At 37.6% G+C, this 18,500-nt stretch overlaps 1 protein-coding gene and 1 long non-coding RNA gene across 2 annotated transcripts in view; both read left to right on the top strand.

Annotated features, from left to right (window-relative positions):
* The window catches only part of FAF1 (Fas associated factor 1), a 172,689-nt gene that overhangs the window by 297 nt on the left and 153,892 nt on the right, over window positions 1-18,500 (top strand). Inside the window, exon 2 of the mRNA XM_086463159.1 lies at window positions 16,629-16,697. Coding sequence (XP_086319285.1) covers window positions 16,629-16,697 — 69 coding nt within the window. The remainder of the gene's footprint in view (window positions 1-16,628; window positions 16,698-18,500) is intronic.
* On the top strand, window positions 3,810-8,046 carry LOC147415866 (uncharacterized). Its single transcript, XR_015183421.1, has 2 exons — window positions 3,810-3,914; window positions 6,995-8,046. It is a non-coding gene; the product is annotated as an uncharacterized LOC147415866 (long non-coding RNA).

Genomic DNA, 18,500 nt, shown 5'->3' with positions numbered 1-18,500 from the left:
TTCTTTTTGTCAGAAATGGGGAACATGTTCCCTCTTCTCTCAAGGTGTGTGAACAAAATGTCTTCTTTAACTTAGGGAGTTTCAGTTTTTTAATAAAAAAAAAAGGCGCTTTTTCATCCGGGTTGCCTGTTCTAACCCTCTGCAACCACCCAGGCCCTGCCTGGGACAGCTGTGAGCCAGCTCACTCGGAAGAGACAAAATGCCAGGGAGGATACAAAACTCATCACTGCTCGTGATTTGTCACAGTGTTTGTAATGAATCACTTACCGGTATTATAGATTAATGCTGAACAGAGGTGTTTCCATTATAACATCAACACTAACTTCATGGTTGCCTCAGCCTGTGACTGTTGTAATGATGGTAAAACTCTTCCCACCCCATTCCAAACAACAACATGTTTGTGTAGAAAGGAGGAATATGCCCTTAAAAGTTGGCTGTTACCTTTCCTCCTCCCTACAAAAGGGTTACAATTTAACTTCAAGCTCTTAAATCTTATTCCCAGAATAAAGTATTTCTCTAAATAAAAGTGATGTGTTCAGGAGCTTGGTTAACCTCTTTAGTATATTGCTTCTTAATATTGCTTATTTTTATATTATTTTTCTAAGAACAAGTAAACAAACAAGTGGAAGGTACCTGCATTTGAAATAGTGGGGAAAGCCAAAAGCAGCCTGGAAGGGTATCAGATTATATTTGAATATATCTTTTTAATATTTGCTTTTCAATTGATTTTTTTTTTTTTTTTAAGCTTTCTCTATTTGCAGTGGTTGTTCTTAAATGGGATAGGCTCCTGGATATTCTTGGATTGAGTTGTAAAACTGCTGTCTGTATGTTCAACTTCTCAAAAGATTGTTTCTCAGCTGTTAGCAGTGAAACTATGTCATTTAATTTTAAAAAAAGTAATGCCTTCTTTCACTCTGTGTGTGTATTTAACAAGAACGCTTCTTTGGAATTACAGGTAGGGTGACTGTAGTGTACGTCATGTAATTCCTCTTTTGCAAAAGGTATCTGATATTTGACTGGCATAAAATGCAGAGTTCCCAGCTGGTAACAGGGAAGTGTTTTCTTTTTCTGTACCCGAGTGCCTTACACCCATATTTATTAAACTGTTTGACAAATGTTTCCATAATGATCCTTTATTTTGTTGTGCTTGGAGGTGCTTTTGTGTGTGTAAGGAGTGACGTCTCAATTTTAAGGCTGGGGTTTCATAAAGGAGTTCTTCCAGTAACCTTACACTGTGTAAAAGGAAATGGGGACCCCAATTCTGCGCTTGTGCTAGTGGAGACATACTCTTATGGAATCTTGTGTTGTTAGCTGAAATGGCTTTACATTCAGGAATCCCAGACGATGGTTAAGTTAGCGGCTGGTGAATGTAAGATTTTTTTTTTTTTAATAGTGTTTTCAATCTGTATCCACTTTTCAAGTTTTTAGTGTCAATGCTATTTTGCAGTTCTGCAGTATTTTTGTGCCTGTGTTTTGAAACAATTAAGAAAGGTATAAGAGCAACTGTCGTGTTTGGTACCATGAAGCCAAGTAAGTATTATTGCCGACTTGCAGATGGGCAGTGGAGTCACAGAAACCACTTGTAGATCAAGGATGGCATAACATGTCTGAACCTAAGACCCAGGAAGTCATTTATCATCTAACAATGCTTATTTAAAAAGAATCCAAACTTTTGTATTTCAGTAGGCAACTTTGTTTTTCTGTTTCATCCTGTTGTGTTTTTTTAAATTTTATTTTTTAAATAAAAAGCTTCTACCTGATTCTGAATCACTGTCAATTGTCATGCTGTTAAAGCTTCAGATTAGTAAGGGACAATGTAAATCATTATTAGGCCTCGTATCTTTAGACTGTTACAAAAAGGATTTTGGGTGTTTTAAATACTTAATGGAATTTACAACTCATTCACTAAGAATTTAAAAAGGAAAATAAAACATTATGTGCAAAGTAATTCTGCATGATTTTCCCTTCTATATTTTCTGTATCTTTTAATTAATAAATATGTTTCTCAGAATTCTGCTGCCATCTTCTATATTTGTGTGAGGTATCTTGTTGAAGCATGTTGTGCATACTGGAAACTTTAAAAGCAATTCTTTGTAGTTTTGTTTGGTTAATCTTTGCTGAATTAAATTGGGAGGGAAACTTCCATCACCATTTCACCTTCGCCTTTCTCCAGTTACGTTTAAGAGGGATAGAGCAGTGGTCTTTGAACTTTTAAAACTTGAACAGGTTTACCCTCCCCATAAAAAAACTTTTCAGTGAAGTCCTAATTATACTGGTGTGTGATGCTTTTGGAAAGCTTTCATGTATGTATTTTGACTCTTTCAAAGCCATTACGGATTCTGCCATTGATTTCAACTACAGCAGGATCTTGTGTTGCCTTTGGGTTTTCCTTTTAGCTTTGATGGTTGTAACGGGTTACTTCTGCGTTCTGAGGTACTGAAAAGAAATACTTGAAAAAAAAAATTTTGTATATATACATACAAACATTGAATAATTTTATAAAGTATTTTAGCTATAGAGCAAAACACAGTAAGTGATCTGCCAAAATATTTTTTTCTTAATGTCTCAAAACAATTTAAGCCTGTTCTATGTGGTTTATAATTATTTTCTTTCCCTCTCCTTTTTTAATGAGGTTACTGTTTGCTACCCAGGGAGTACAAAGTACGTATTCATGTGTGTGGGCTGCATAAGCAACCTGTCTTAACTTTTCCTTTTTAGGCCTTTGCATAGGAAAGATTATGCAGAAGCTTACCTTTATACATGAGTAGTCCGATTGTTTTCAGTGGAAGTACCTAAAGTAGTGGCGTTAAGCGCACAAACACGTTTTAGCTGTTTTACTAAATGCAATTCAGAATTTCTCCACAAAGTGTCATTGGCATATAGGAAAAACTCCGTAGGAAAACACCCAACGACTTGTGTTTGTAGCATCAATTCTTTGAGTGATGCTGCAACATGCCTCACATACTGGGGGAAATAAGGGCATATAAGTTCCACCAACGCTTGTTAACATCTCTGTTCTTCTTTTGTGTGTTGTGTTTAGCTGCAAAATGTTCTTCCATCTCCAGTGGGATACCCAGGTACTCACATGATACAGATATATTCATGATCTGTGCAGTTTGGGATTCACTTTTCATTATAGAGAAAAGAGATTTATTTTTTTTTCTTTTTAAATTGCAAACTTCCATTGCACTGAACTTAGTTAAATTGGCATAGTTAAACTGTTCAGGAATGAAAAATGATCTTTGAGTATTGGCAGAAGTGTCAGATCTTGACATTTTTGTGAGCTGGCACCTTTACTTTTGTTTTTACTGTTTTGCTTAGGATGGGGACTAAAATTAGCAAGAATATTTTTTTTGTTGTGATAAGTTATGTCCACCTGTAGGACCACTTTATTCATGCTATGCAGTTGTTCCCCCAGCAATTCTAAATGTAGAGTGGGCCTAAGGGTTGGAGTGTTGTGGGAATTGCCAGCCCCTGGGCGTCCATGTATTACAAGAATATCTGGCACATGGAGCTTCAGAAGGAAATTTTTCATAGAATTAATGTTTTTTCATTGACCAAATAAATAAGTAGCTCAAGATTTGGTCTGTGTGGGAAGACTTCAGAGTGGAATGGCAAAACGCAAAAATCCTTGCTTTCATTGAACAACAGATATCTTTCTTCTTCCTTCTGTCTTTCTTCTATGTTTGCTGGCAAATGAGTTACGTGAGGGTTTTTTCTTTTCTTTTTTTTTTTTTTTTTAAATGGGTAATAGGCGGCATTGGCATGACTCACATTACATAAAAATATCTTCTTTTTTTTTTTTTTTCCCAAACTTCACCTTTGTGTCAATCTTTTTCATAAAAACAGAGGTTTGTGGGAGGAGCAAGGGGGAATTGGGAAGGAAGAACCTCATTGCCATCAGTTACAGAAAGGTGAGAAAGCATGCTAGATAATCATGTTTTAAGTTATAAAATTGACCATGACATTGATACATCAGCTTATTATTTATTTATTTTTAATTTTTAAGATTTAACCATAATTAAAACTTGTTTCCTTCTGCAATGCCTAAAATTAAAGGAACTGGAGAGTCTTTTGCACTTGGAAGTTAACACAGTGCTGTTAAATAACTGACAAGATATATTTTTAAAGATACTTTTTTTTCTTTTTTGGTGGTTATGAAAAACATCTGTTGCTTCAGCCCTGTACAAGATTATCTCTGTTATGCACACTGTTTTCGCTATCTAAGAGTCTGTGTGCAGAATTTACAAGTGTATTAATTTTTTGGGGGGGGAGCTCTGGAAGCTTTGCTTTCTTTTACAGTGTGTGTTGGCATGCTGCCTCAGGTTTTCTGTCACTTTTAAGTTATTGCCAGTATGAAAATTTGATAGGTGAAAAAGGTAGGCAGATACAGGAATAGCTTTAAGTCAGTACCCTTGATTCTTGCCCTGGACTGTGACTTATGCTGGGGGCTGGAAAGTGTGTTTCAACTGTTTTCTAAGGGATTTCGAACAAACAAAGCAAAGTTGGTGTCCTTCACATTGATTTCTGAAAGAAAAGGTGTTTTGCCAGTAAGGCATTGGAGCAGAAAGGACTATTCTTAATTTCTTTGCAGACTTTCTGTGAAGAGTTTGGCAATTCACTTGGAACAAGATCCTCAACAAAAGATAGGTGCTGAAGAGACTTCTAATCAAAGTTTAAATCTTTGGAAAGTGTCCTCCAACTTACAATTAAAGTTCTCGGAGGCCTACATTTTCACCAGAAAGTCTCCATAGCACCTAAATATCTGGGTTTGTATGTGTTCAGATCCGTCTGCGCTTGAAACCTCAGTCCTGCTCATACCAAACCTTTCTTTTGTGGGACCTCTCTGTAGAATATAATGCAGTGGGTGCTCCTAAAGCGCACCAGTTGGACTGAGCTCTGCAGCTTTCCCCATAGTAGTTGGAAAGAAATCAAGTGCTCTATAGATTAGAAATCAGAGTTTGGGATAGACAGGTTTGTTTCTTCATACCCTCATACTGGGTATCTTTAGGTAAAAGTGGACTCTGCTAGGTTTTTGATAGTCAGGTGCCAAGATGCTCAGCGCTGCTTCACCTGACCTTTTTTTTGTAGATATGGGTTACTATATCCTTAGCTATATTTTGAATTACTTAACAGGTCTGTGTTTCAGTGTGAAAAAGAAGACTTTAGGACACTGTAGATTGTTGAAATTCATACCTATGAGGCCTCTTAATTTATGTTTTGATTAGAATTCCTTTTAATCCTTGTGGCTTTTTATCACACTTCATGCATTACACAGTCAGTAACAGCATTGGAACTGGTAGTTGGCCCTCTTGGTTTGCTACACAGTTGGTTTTGTTTGCTGTAAATGGCCTCAGGGTCAAGCGACACGATAAAAGCATACTGCATGCTTAGTGTGTTTTAGTTTGGTTATTTTGATTGTCATTGTCTGCTACCAAGACCATTGCTTCTATTAATTTGTTCTTTGTGTGTTTCTGAAGAATCAACAGTTTAATTCCTTTAGATACTTTTTGATTCAGCTGTAATGCCAAAGCTCATATTCGTCAGAACAAAGCTGGCTTGATTTACTGGTCACCTTTCTTGTCTTTAAACTGAAGCCAGAGTGGATTTCAGAGTCACAAATAAGAAATTGGAGTAACAGTGATGTCCATTTAGAAACATGATAACTTTCATATTTCCACTGATAGTTGTTCACGGAAAAGCCAGCTAACTTCTCCTATATAAGGACAGATAGTTAATTAGAAATATTATCTGACATTTATAGAGAAGAAAGAGGATACTATGGTTTGTGTGCATTACCGCCCTGCTGTAAGAACCTAAATAATTTACCACTGGAGCACCAATTCATCTTTAGAGAGAGGTTTATGCTGTTCTTTTCATTCAATTACCTTGAAAAGACACTTCACATCATAGTAATCATGTCACCATTTTGCATCAGCCCATTCATATAGGTATTTGGGTTAGTAGGTCACTGGAACAGATTGAGAGGTGTTAGCTGTAGGATCCTTTTTCAAATGCTATGACAACTAATACTAATTATAATATTGAAATTATTAATTGTATGTACTCCCAGAGGCTAGGAACGTGCTTTCATTGAAAGGTAATGTGAAAGTTACTTGTCACATTGAAAATAAAATGTTGCTTTCTTGGTAGGCGTGGATCATTTACAGTAAACACACTTGCTGAGTTCATATTTTTGTGTCAAAGTAGGTGTGGGAGAGGAGAGGATGAGGATTTGAGCGATCTGCTATGTGTATTAAAGGGTCCTGAGAATCTCCTGTCTTGAGAATTGGTGCAGGAAGATCTGAAAGGGTACAATTTCCCTCTCTATTTGGGCAGTTCTTATGGTTCAGATACCATTGCAAGCCTAGTTTTCACGCATTTCACTACTGGAAGCAGGAGTTCACAGCTTATTAAAGGAAATACGTGACATGTCTTTGATAGGATTTCATATTTTTCTAGTCAGTGGATAAGTTTGCGCATTTGTGGGACAGCCATTAGATGAGCCCTTTCTTTTAACTACTGTAAGAACTAGAAAAAAAAAAAGCTTGGGGAAGTACCTACCTTTTTACTTATCCCTCATCATTTGGATGAAAGCAAATGACATACTGGCTTGATTGATACCTACTAATTAAGCCCATTTTTAAAAGTTGACTAGATAATGTGCAATTGTAAAAACAAACCACTCAAAGAGGAAACCAAAGCCCTAATATATGCACTACATGTTGTTTGGTCTATCGGAGTAGTCATCTACTGGTCCTCTGTGTCTAACTGGTTGAGCAGGTCTTTGTTCTGCAGGAGTAGTTATGCTTTCAAAAGACAATTTGTTAAAGCTGAAGTTCTTAAGAGATGTTTTGAAACTAGAGCAGAGTACGTTAGCCCTTGAGTTATTTCATATAGGTTTCATATTTTACCTGTTGCAGGAAACAATTTGTAAAGACAAGAACTCTGAAACTGAGTCACCTCTATTATTTTTTTTTTTTTTTTTTTAAAGGTCAGGTTGTTTGTGTGAGCAAATATCAAAGGTGCCATATCAGCTCAGATCGAAGACCCAGCTGGCCTTATGTCTCATCTGCAGCAGTGGCTGGTCCTTAGGAAAGAGCCGAAAGAAACAGAATTTGGATGGATTTGCCTCATCCTAGTTTCTGGAAGCCAGCACTTTGAGCTTGATGATGGGGTTTGTTATAAGACTTTGGAAATAAACTGTCAGCTTGAGTTAGTCTTGCATTCTTCAACTGACTGAGCTCTTCAGAGACATCTGAGTAGTTTTGTGATATGGGAATTTGCTCTATAGAAGCTGTGTTCACTTTTCCTCTGTATGTCATGTATATTGATGTATATACTAATTCTGTTCTATATATTTTATTGGAATTTCTGCTACTTTTTGTGGTACAGAAGTCAAATTTGTCTGAACTGTAGAAATCTTAACCCCTTCTGGTTTGCACCCCAATAAAATTCACCAAAAAGCTAATGTTAGTACTGTGGGAATGTGATGTTGATTTAATCTTTGATTAAGGATGGTTTAAAGAGAAATCTGCTGTGAAAAATTTGTATTTAAGTTCCTTTAAAATTTTGTGGACTATCATCTGGTCCTGGTGGTTTGTCCTGTATGTCTTTACTGACGCTTTAGGATGAGAGAGCTCTCTGAAAAGAGCAGCTTTGTTATAGAATGATCCCTAAATTCCTCTGTGGTGAATGTGAGCACACAGCATTCATCTAGCTTTTCTGATATACCCTTACCTTTGAATACTTCTTTAGTATCTTCTTCCTTTGGTCCCACTGACTGGCTGGCAGGCTTCCTTGTCCTTTTGCTTTTAAAAGCTTATGTAATTTTTATGTCTTTACAGAAATGTTTTTTTTTTTTGCAGTCCTTGTTGGCTTGCATCATGATATGACCTGTACTTTGCTGGGGTTTGAGTGTTCTTCTGTTTCCCTCTTTTGGATACCATTTCCAGGTTTTGAAGAATATATCCATTCCTTGTGGTCATGTTCTTTACCAAAAAAACATGAGGGTTTGTGGAATGTTGAGTAAAATATTTTTTTGTATGGATTTGTACTCTTCCTTTTTGTGCTTATCTAGAAGGTGGCTTTTATTTATTCTGTAGTTGTTTTTTAAGGTTCTACTGCTTTTGAGGCAATGAGGAGAAAGGAGATGACTGCAAATATCCAGTAAGCAAAAGTGTTTGTCTGACCCCTGCAGTTCTTTTCTGTTTTCCATCAGTTTTTCTTCTTATGTGATAACATATAAGATACTGTAAGAGCAAAATGACAACGATTCAGGAAATCTTGGGCGTTTTACCTTCACTGAGATACATAAATAAAAGTATTAAACAAGCACAAAAACTTTGTAATAATCCTAACTAAAGCTTTTTGTAGTTGTTGGGTTAAGGCTGTCTTCAGTCCTCAGGAAAGACAAATGGGTTTAGTAGACCAGAGTACTAATTAATGGGTACTGACTTTTGTTTTGGTTTTTAATTCAGTTTGAGCACTGCTCTCTGTATGTAGTGCATGTGGCTTAAACGCTAGGGTGTTAGCATGGGGCTTGGGAGGCTAGAGTTCATGTCTTGGCTCAGCTCTCGGGCTTCCTAGGGATGTGCCTTCGTGGTATTCTGGAAGCAGAATTTGCTCCAGAGTCTTGAGCATGTTCAAAGTCTGCTGGAAACCATTTGAAAGTGGTTAGCACGGTGCCAAGTTAGCTAGTTCTGCTAAGAAGTGGTTAGAGCTTCATGCTACCAGTTTAGACTTTGTACCCTGCTTGCTTTGTTCAGAAGGCTTGCAGTCGTCTTGGAGCATGGGCAAAGTTCTCCCTTGTCTGCTCGGTAACTAATAGATAGAAATGTCTTCTGTGACCTTCAGAAATTTTTTTTTTTTTTCTTACCCTCCATGTCCCTGAAAGGGACTAATGCTTTCGTATTTCAGAGTTTTGCTTAAGGTGGTGCTCAAATAGTAGAACGATGAAGCTTGTAAATAGTTAGGGGTGGGAGTTGAAATGCATTGAGCAAAACTTTAGCCTGACATAGTTGCCTAAACAGTTTCTCGATTTCTGATACTGATAAGTGTATTGGCTTGTTTTTGTTAAGCGAACAGCTGGTGAATCTGCTTAATTTTTACCAGATGGTCTCCTGAGTTATGTAAAAACAGAGAAGCATTCTTATCTCTTCAGTAGATGACCTTTCAGTTTGTGTCTCAGTCGATATGCCTGGATTTTTTTTTAAAGTGTTTGTCTGAAACAGAAAGAAGTAAAAGCTAGTTTAATAACCACAGATGACTCATAATAAGAACTATCTCATTATATCAGTAGGGTTGGTGCAAGTTTAGAATGGTAGGGAATGCTACAGAGGGCCATGTATGTAGCTGGTGTTGCAGTCTGTGGAGGTGGTCCTGAGACTGGTGGGACTCTGGGGTGAGAAGAACCGAGGTACCAAAACATGTCAGTTGTGGGTGTCCGAATGTGCTGAATCTTTTGATAGCCCAGAGGGGAGTTACACATGGATCCTAAATCTGATGTTATGGTACTAAAGCCTTTACTTGCTTGGCTGAGCATATTGGTTTAACTTTACCTGTTTTGGGGGAGCAAAGGTTATGCTTTGTTTCGATTGCTTTGAAGTAACTACCATTGCAACAGTGTATGTGTGAATTTTCAAGAAAACTGTCTCATTTACTAATATGTCATAGGTGAATTAGTGTCCTAAAGCTTTCTGGGTTGAGTTGACTTCTAGCAGATACAATCTGGAGCTGCCCTTGGCTGCTTTATAGACTTTTAATAATTATCTTTGATTGCTGAGCCATTCTCCTCATAAGGGATGGGAGAAGGAAGCAAGGTACTGTGTTTCACTCTAGAAACAGGAAACTCAGCATTGGGTTGTTTAAAAATCCTACATCCAGAAACCTGATTTTTATTAGGAATGCTTAGAAAGGGAATTACGGATTCTTCTAGTAGAAGTAGTAGCCTCATAGTGGGCTGCAGTAGTATGCCAGGAGATTGAGGGAGGCCATTTTTCCCCTCTACACAGTACTGGTGAGACCATGATTATCAGGAATACTGGGTCCAGTATCAGTGCCTCCATTAACAAAGTGGAGCCAGTCCAGTGGAGGACTGCCTGGGAGGGAAGGAGGCTGGAGCATGTTTTGTGAAAGGTAAGGTTAAGGGGGCTGGGTTTGTGTAGCCTGGAAGAAAAAGCTAAGGGGGGATCTAACTGCTGTCTCAACTATGCAGTGGGTGATAGCAGACAGTATAGAATCAAATTTCTCTTGGAGTTGTACAGTCTGAGGATGAGAGGCAGTGGATTACAGTTTACAGCAAGGGAAATTATAATTAACTGTAAGGAAAAAAATTTTCCTAGTGAAGGTGGTGAAGCACTGGAACAAGCTGCCCAGAGAGGCTGCAGACTCTCTGTCTTTGGAGATACGCAAAACCTGTCGGGAAGCTGAAGAGACACACTGATCTGTCTGGTTGTAATTGAAGAGATGATTAAAACAGTAAACTAGATTTTGGTTACGTTGCAGGGGAAGTATGCAAGGAGGTGAGTAATATCCTTTGCTATATCTCATATGCTGTTAAGAACACCTCTGAGTGGTTTTTTTTGGTTTTAAGCTGCTGACCTGGAGAATTCAGCCATCCTTCTGAGCAGGTTAGTAGCCTGTACTTGAAAGAGTTTTCCATGCTCCTACTTTCATCTTTTGAAGAGTGAGTTAGTGAAGGGATAGTGGGTTGATTTTAACAGTATTTGTTCTTTGCCAGCATTTGTGATTTATCTTTAAAACCTCGTGTATCTTGATGGAATATAGTTAGCTCTAGTTGCATTGCTGTGATAAAAATTTATTTGATACTTTCAAAAGTAAGCATTTCCTAGGGTGCTGTCTGTGCAGTTGCAGGGCTGGAGATGTATTAATGCTGGCTTCCTGGGGTTTTGTAGGAGATCCCAAAGGGTGAAAGCTTTTATTCCTAGGTTATCTTGCCTGTTGAATCTTTTGGTGCCTTAATGTAGCTGGTTCTTTGGGTGTTGCAGTTTCCTGTAAATATTAAGAAAGATGAACTGAGCTACAGTTGCAACAAAATGCTGATGATGGAAAGCTCTTTTCTCCTTTTCCATTCAGCATGGGAGGGTCTATATCAGCTGTTTCGGTGTCTGAGGACAAGGCATCAGATTGAATCACAGTAGCTTAGTCTTATTCTGAGACAGACGGATGTGATATTACTGAGAGGGGAAAAAGTCTGTAGTTGACAACTGGTCTGACTCTACTGCGGAGATCAGTTGTCTGAGTTTGCTGTTCTGGGTACTTGGAGCTATGGCTTCAATTTTATCCTTTTGGTTGTGTGGACTGAGCGTGGTACCTGTATTTGCATCTGCTCTAAATTACTGCAGGAGGCTGCAGCCAAGGATGTTAACTGCAGAGTGCGTGTGGAGGTTAGCTAGGCACAAAGTGAGATTTTTTTTTTTTTTTTTTTTTTTCCCAGCTGACTTTTAGAGAAGCGAGTGGTGCACAGTGTTATTCACAGCCATCTGTCTGCCTGATTTTAATGGTCCTGAACTTGCTGTGCAAAATGTTCTAGGCTAAAGCCTAGTTTGGGTTAGCTTAGAGATGGTCCCTGCTATAGCTGCTGTTGGTAGTAGTCAAAGGAAATATGGAATTGCACAACAAAAACGTTGAGAGAGGCAGACTGCTAAGTCCTCCACATCCCGGCTGTTAGGCTGAACGTGATCTTCTGGATACTTGTGACTGCTGGGTTTTGCCTTGGCGAGAAGGGGAATGGTGCCACAGGTGAGATAAATTCTGCCTTGCTGCCAAACAGCATTTGCTCCCAGCTTCTGTGCAACAACTGCCACCCACTATCTGTGGGGGCGACAGTAGCTTGACTCTCTATTTGAGTCAGCCACAGCTGTTTGTTGCTTTCCCAGCTTTTGCAGAAGTAACAGCCCAGCCCTCTGTGTTAGGAGCAGCAGTTGTCCCTTCCAGCTTTGCTTGTAACAACTGCCTGGATCTCTGCAGCAGGTGCCGGAGGAGCATTTTCAACAGCAGCTGCTGCCAGATGGGGAAGTCAGCTGCTTTCCTGTGATGTGGAGGTAGGCTAAAGCCTGCGCTGTTGAGGTGGGGGGTCACAGAGGGTCTCAAAACCCAGATCCAGCTGTTACAGCTGCTGGGGTCAGACCACCCTGCAAGGGACTTAGAAGTGCAATTCTGTCATCCTGCATTGTAGCTTTCTGGAGACACCTAGGTTTGTCTTGAATGCCTTGAAGTCTGTCTGCCCTCCGACTTCTCTCCTAATGAATTGTTTCCTCAGTGGCTACTTTGCTTCTTTTATGTAACAGTGATTAAGGTTACTGTGCCGGTTAAATAGGACCCCTAATGGTCAACTGTGAATCTTTCCAAGGGTAAGCTGCCTATCACTAAGGTAATGGTTAATCTGCAAAGCTACCTGAAAAAAATTTGGAGAAGTATCTGAAATTTTATTATACGCAGACCTAAATCTGCCTGGTGGAAACACATATCTGGCTTGGAAGAGTAGGATGCTTAGACAGTTGTTTTAACATTCAGTAACTTTATCTTCAGAATCTGATTTTATGCATTCGGTGCAAAGCAATACTTTTCTCATCTTCAGAGTCATTTTCCTCTTGTGTGGTCTGGAAAAAACCACAGAAGAGACTGCAGAGTCTCTGGAGCTGCTGTGAAGGGCAAAAATGCTATCCTAGATTAAAAGGAAATGCAGAGAGGAGAAGGAACTTGTTCTACCTTTTCTTCCTCTTTGTCCTTCAAAAAAATTCTTCAGTTTCTTTTTGATGTGTGAAGGTTTACAAATCGGTGAGCCTTGAAGGTTTTACCTTTACTGGGGTGGTTTGTTTCTTTCAGTTTGATGACTTGAAGCATGTGCTGGTTGTTGATTGAATCAAGATTTAGTAGTATTCTGGTAGGAATTTTCTTCTAAAATATTTAATGCCTTTTATTAAGTAGGTCTCATGAAAATAAAACTGAGTAAAATCTGTGACTTAAAAAAAAAAATTCTCCTTAACTAGTATCACTTTACTTTCTTAGTAACAAAGATGTGTTTTTGCATCTTTGGAGCTCATCTGCTTTGCTATATTTTGAAGGATTTTTTTTCCCCTTCTGTTTCTGTGCAAATTCAACGTGATTTTTTTTTTTTTTCCCTATTCAATTGTTTTTTTGTTTGTTTGTAGCTTGGGTAGAATGAAAGGCATAAAAATGAGCAAAAAATCTTTGTGTATTGTAAATAAGTAAACCCTGTGACTTTTAGTCTGCCTTCCTAGATAAGAAAGGCACATAGCTTTATGGTGCCCAGGTGTCCCCTGGACTCATACTGATTAAATTATACCAAATTTCATGAAAATACAGCCAGGTAACATGGAAAGAAGTCCATCAAAAGAAGCTCTTATAAATATTCCAGCCATAGGAAAAGCTTAAATCTGCCCTTGCAATTAGAGATAAGAGACAAACCCATGAGGAATCAGACTTTGTTAATTTTGTTTCTCCCAAAACCTGCTGTGTGTGTTTCCCTACAGAGAACAAAGGCAGAAGCAGGCTAGGTTGTTCTGGGACTAATCTGCTGCTACAGATTCCTTGATGTCACATCACACTTGCCAGTGAGGGACTACCTGTCTCATGTGCTTAGTTTCTTAGGGAGCATTAAAGACATGTAAACCAGATGATTTTCTTAAATTTATCTTGCATGACATGATGCAGTTAAAAGGAAGCAAACTTTAATTTTTAGTTGTTGGGTTTTTTTTTTGTCTTACTGATGGATTATGACTTGAGGCAGGGATTTGTATGTGATAGTGTGTAGCGTCTGAATGTTGAAATATTATTCTGAAGAATCTTATTTTGCTGCAACTGCTACATTAACAGGGTGTTGAGGAAGATCTTGGAATGTCTGTTTTGTGGTTGCGTAGATAAAAGTAGCATTTATTCATTGTTGTCATTCAGAAATGTTTGTTTTCTGTTTTATTGACAGCTAGCAAAAACAGCCCATCTGGAAGGTGGGAAACTAGTCCATCTAGTTTTAGAACTCCTCCAAATCAAGTGTTAAAAGTGATTGTAAAAATGGTCCAGGGGTTTTCAACAAAACTGCTTTTCTTGGGTATGAAGAATTCTGATGTTTTTGATTTTTTTAGTTAGAGTTTACACCTGTCTATTCCCATTACCCAATGACTCTGCATTGCTAAGAGAGTAAGAGTGGACTTCTATTTTAGACTGTAAATCACCAACAAGATGATTTAGGAAAGATGCAGACATACAAGTGAATTAGTTGCTTAATTACTCTGCCTCCGCTGTGATGAGGTAACTCCTTTCACTGTGTGCTCTGGCAGAAGCTACTTTTGTTTGGTTTATCTCAAAATAAAAGTATGACAAAGTGAGCTGAACTGATTTGCGGTTAGTACAGGCTAAGAGTGTGCATATAGACAGTTGCAAGTCAGCTGAGCTGTAGGGGTGATCTGAAGAGAGGGCAACTAAAACTAGTCTTTGAGCCCTGAATTCTATGTACCCTCTCCTCAACTTCATCTGCGCAGTCCAGGCTTGAAAACAACACGTCGTTCTTACTGTAGGATGGAAAGCAGCTTAGTTTTTAGAAAGGTTGTGCAGAGTTTGCAGGGCTGATAAATGAGAAATAGTAACTCTTTATTTCTGTAATTTCTCAGTGTATTTCACGTAACTGTAAACAGAACCTCAGACTGTCATTTCTGCAAAACTTTTTCTCAAAGTAAGACTACTTTGCAGCAGAGCTGTTGACTGTTAGTTGACAGAGCTGTTAATTTCGATGGCAGGTTTATGGTAGTATGAATCCTCCTGTGATTTCAGAAATGACAAGCTCAAGCCCTGCACTCCTCAAGCTGACCTGGTCTAAGTGTATATAACCTAAGCATTAGCTAGGGGAACGTGTTGAAATGTTGTCTCCTTTTTAACTTCAGAAGTAACTGCAAGAAGTAGTGGAAGAGAAGGCAAAATGATGCTTCTGAAGAGCAAAGCTGTATTTTTAAAAATTCTTTTAGCCCTCCCACTGCAAAGGGGGTGAAATTCAGTAATAACACAGCATGCTGTGAGCAATGGAAGAAACTTTGTCTTGTTCCAGAGAGAATCAATCTGGTCGTGAGAGCATTGTGGATCAATAGAAACTGCTGTCTCTAGGATGTCTTCTTTTGGTCCATTTTGTGCAGACATACTGCATGTAATGCTTCATAAATGTGGAATTCTTCGGTGTTGAATTTGGGAAGAGAGAATTAGCTTTGAATTTCCCTGGGATTTGTTTTCTGCTTTTTATTTCTTCATTGTTATAAATTGAGAGAAAAGTCAGAGCATGGCCCTGATGACTTTTTATGTCCTGGGAGAAAAAAAGTGTCTGTTCTTGTGTCTAGTCCCCTTTTGCTCTTAATACATAAAGTAAAAACAGGACTGACTATCTATCTATCTGTCTATCTGTCTATCTATCTATCTTTGGAGTCAGGAAAACTGCTGTTTGCTGCTGCTATCTAACTCTGTTATTACTGTTAAAAGATTGGATTTTGTTAATGTAGTTTTATATAAACTTCCTTTTATATAACTGTGTGGTAGAGCTGAAGGATGATTGTGCTTCAGATCTTGTAAAAGTCTGAAGTCCACTTGTGTGCTTGAATGCAGACCATAGCTTTGCTTAGGATGAAAGATAAATTTCAGAAACTTACCTTAAGTGGTTTACTTTTTTCTCCTCTGGTGAAATATATCTGAAATCCTTCAATGTGAATAGTAGCAAATATGTGACAGAATGAAGAGCAATGCTCTACCTGCTGAAGTTGAATAGTAGAAAAGGTATGGGTATCAAAAAAAAAAAAAAAGCGGGATGCTGCGTCAAGGTTTTCTGCTGGGTAGAGGTGCTCTCTTGTCTTTGGAATTAAACTCAATATACAATACCATTTTGTGGGATGTTGTCACTACTTTAAAGATGCTATTATATTAGATTTTTTCGAAGTAGGTAAAGCCAGGGTATAGGGCTAGAACAACATGCAAGTGTTTTGCCTGAAAAGAAGACATTGTAAATGTTTCATTATATAGTCTTCATTTAAAATAGTTTCACAAGGGGTGCTCATTTGTGTGTGCAGTGGTAAGTTGGCACTTTGACAATCAAAAATTCATTCTTCCCACCTTCTTTTCGTCTTACAATGCACTGTGTAACACCCAGAGTGAGTAGGGCTATAGGGTGATGGTGGAGGCAGTAGGGTTTATATATGTGTTTCTGGCTTTTGACAAAATATTTCAGCCATCTTAAAGATCATTGTAAGTATTAAGTATTTTTGTGCTCTCTTTTAAGGTAGTATGAGTGTTTCATGGTTTTGAATGTAGAATTCTCAAAACACCTTTATAGGACGGCACTGTTGTCCTAATTTTACAAATAACTACTTTGTCTTGCTTCCCTAGGTAGTTTGCTCAAGGTTACTCAAGTATCCTGCGGTGAAACAGGGAATTATATCCAAATGTTTGATGCTTAAAACTTGAAATCTGGTTTCTGGATTACCCTCTTCTAACAGAAATGGAAGACCTCTATTGTTCCTGTCATTCTGCTGAAACTAGTTAAGTTATAAGTATTAATACTCTGATTTTGATCAATGCCTTTAATTCTGTTTACTGCTTCTTTTTCTTTTTAGGCCTGTACTGGTATTGAAAATATTGATGAAGCTATAACGTTGCTTGAACAAAATAACTGGGATTTAGTGGTAAGTATTCTAAGAAAATTAGTTCATAGATCAACTTCATGTAACAGTGACATGCCATCTTGCTGAGACAGCTGTTGTCTTTATTTCAAATTTGAGTGTGTTTTTTATGGCTGGGGCAGGCAGGTTGCACACAGACAGTTTCAGGTCTGTTAAAGCCTCGTTGCTAAGTTAACATGATACTGACTTGTATATAACCCGATGCACTCTGTTTGTCTTCATGCCTTTTTGATTTGTTTCTTTTTCTTTAAATCAATGTTTCATATTTCATTTAGTTTCCTTTTCGGTTAATTGTATGCATAATTTTGTAAGTAGTATTATTAAAAGTAGCATTTTTAGAAGACGCCTTGTGTATACACACAAGATTTTTGAGGATTTAGGTGCCTGTGGAAGAAGTAGAAGGTAAAACTTCTTCAATCTTCCATATGCTTTTAGTTTAAAAATAAGATAGTTGCTCTTCTATTGTTAGTTGTTGTGTAGAATTGAGTCAGAGATTAAGGCCACACCTTATTTAGATTTGATGTTATCCGGACACAGTTAAACACAACCAAAAAACCCAACAAACTCATCCTAAAAAAACTCTATTGTCTAGTTTGTAACAAGGTTCAATATGCAGACAAATAGGAAGAAACCAATAAAACAAGCAAAACACTCTTAGGTATTTTAAGACTCTGCCTAGGATTATCAGGATAAATAAAGAAACTATTAATCCATTTTCTTAAGGTTTAAAAGTGTAAAATAGAACAAACTTAATTAAAAAGCAAATAATCTTCCTCTAAACTGTAATCCCTTTGATTTCCTTCTTCTTTTTTTTTTTTTTCTTTTCCAAATGATTGATCTTTGGACTAGTCCAAATTATCATAAAATTATTTAAAAATATAAATTAGATTTTCCAACATTGACTGTGGATACAGTTTCAACTGTCTGCCACACTGGTATTCCCAGCATATTGTTTAGAGTGTTCTCTATGTTTTAATAATTATGAACTAAGTATCAGAGAGGTTAGGGTGTGGTTTTAAACTGCATTTGTTAGAATGAATATTCTGTTTCTTTTAAGGCATAGTGATTAAAATGACATGTAATATTGTAACCTGTTGTAAACAAACACTGTGTACTCCAAACATTTGAAACTAAATGTTTAAAATGAATGTTGGTCAAAGTATATGCAGTGTTTATTCTGTAACATGTCATGGTTTAAGCAAGAATGAGACACCAACAAGCAAAAGGGAGTGCAATCGTCAGTGTCTTCTAACAGAAAAAAACAAATGTATGTTGAGGGAGTGGTACAGTTAAAAACTGTAGTTAGAAGGAGTTTGTTGTGACTTAGCATGGGCTTTTTGAAAATTAAAGTGTTTATAGGAGGGTGAGGAATAGCCTTACGTATTCTGTTCAGGTTGTAAAGTTCTCAATATAATACATTAAATAAGTTGGATGTGGGTTTGGGGGATTTGTAAATTGTAAAGTATACGCTTTATAATAAATGCTCATAGGTGGGGTCAAATGAGAGAATTGTGATGAAATATAGTAAGAATAACTAAGGGGATTTTGTTTTGAATTTTTTTTTTCCCCTTTTCATTTGAGACTCCAGAATGAGCAGACAGGGAGAGTGAAGTATTTAAAGATACGAGAATCTTTAAATACCTTATTTTATTAGTGATGATTAAATGATCTAGAAGTAGAATATAGTGGGAAAAGAAGTAATGACCCAAAACTGCAAGTTTACAGAGGCATAGGGAAAGTAAGAAAGGAAAGAAAATTAGGGATATAAGAGGTACTTCAGGAAAGTACATGGTTCTTGAACCTAAG

This window comes from Leptosomus discolor, chromosome 3 (genome assembly GCF_034619465.1).
Source record: "Leptosomus discolor isolate bLepDis1 chromosome 3, bLepDis1.hap2, whole genome shotgun sequence".
Lineage (NCBI taxonomy): Eukaryota > Metazoa > Chordata > Aves > Leptosomiformes > Leptosomidae > Leptosomus > Leptosomus discolor.
This window is presented reverse-complemented; position numbering and strand designations above follow the sequence as displayed.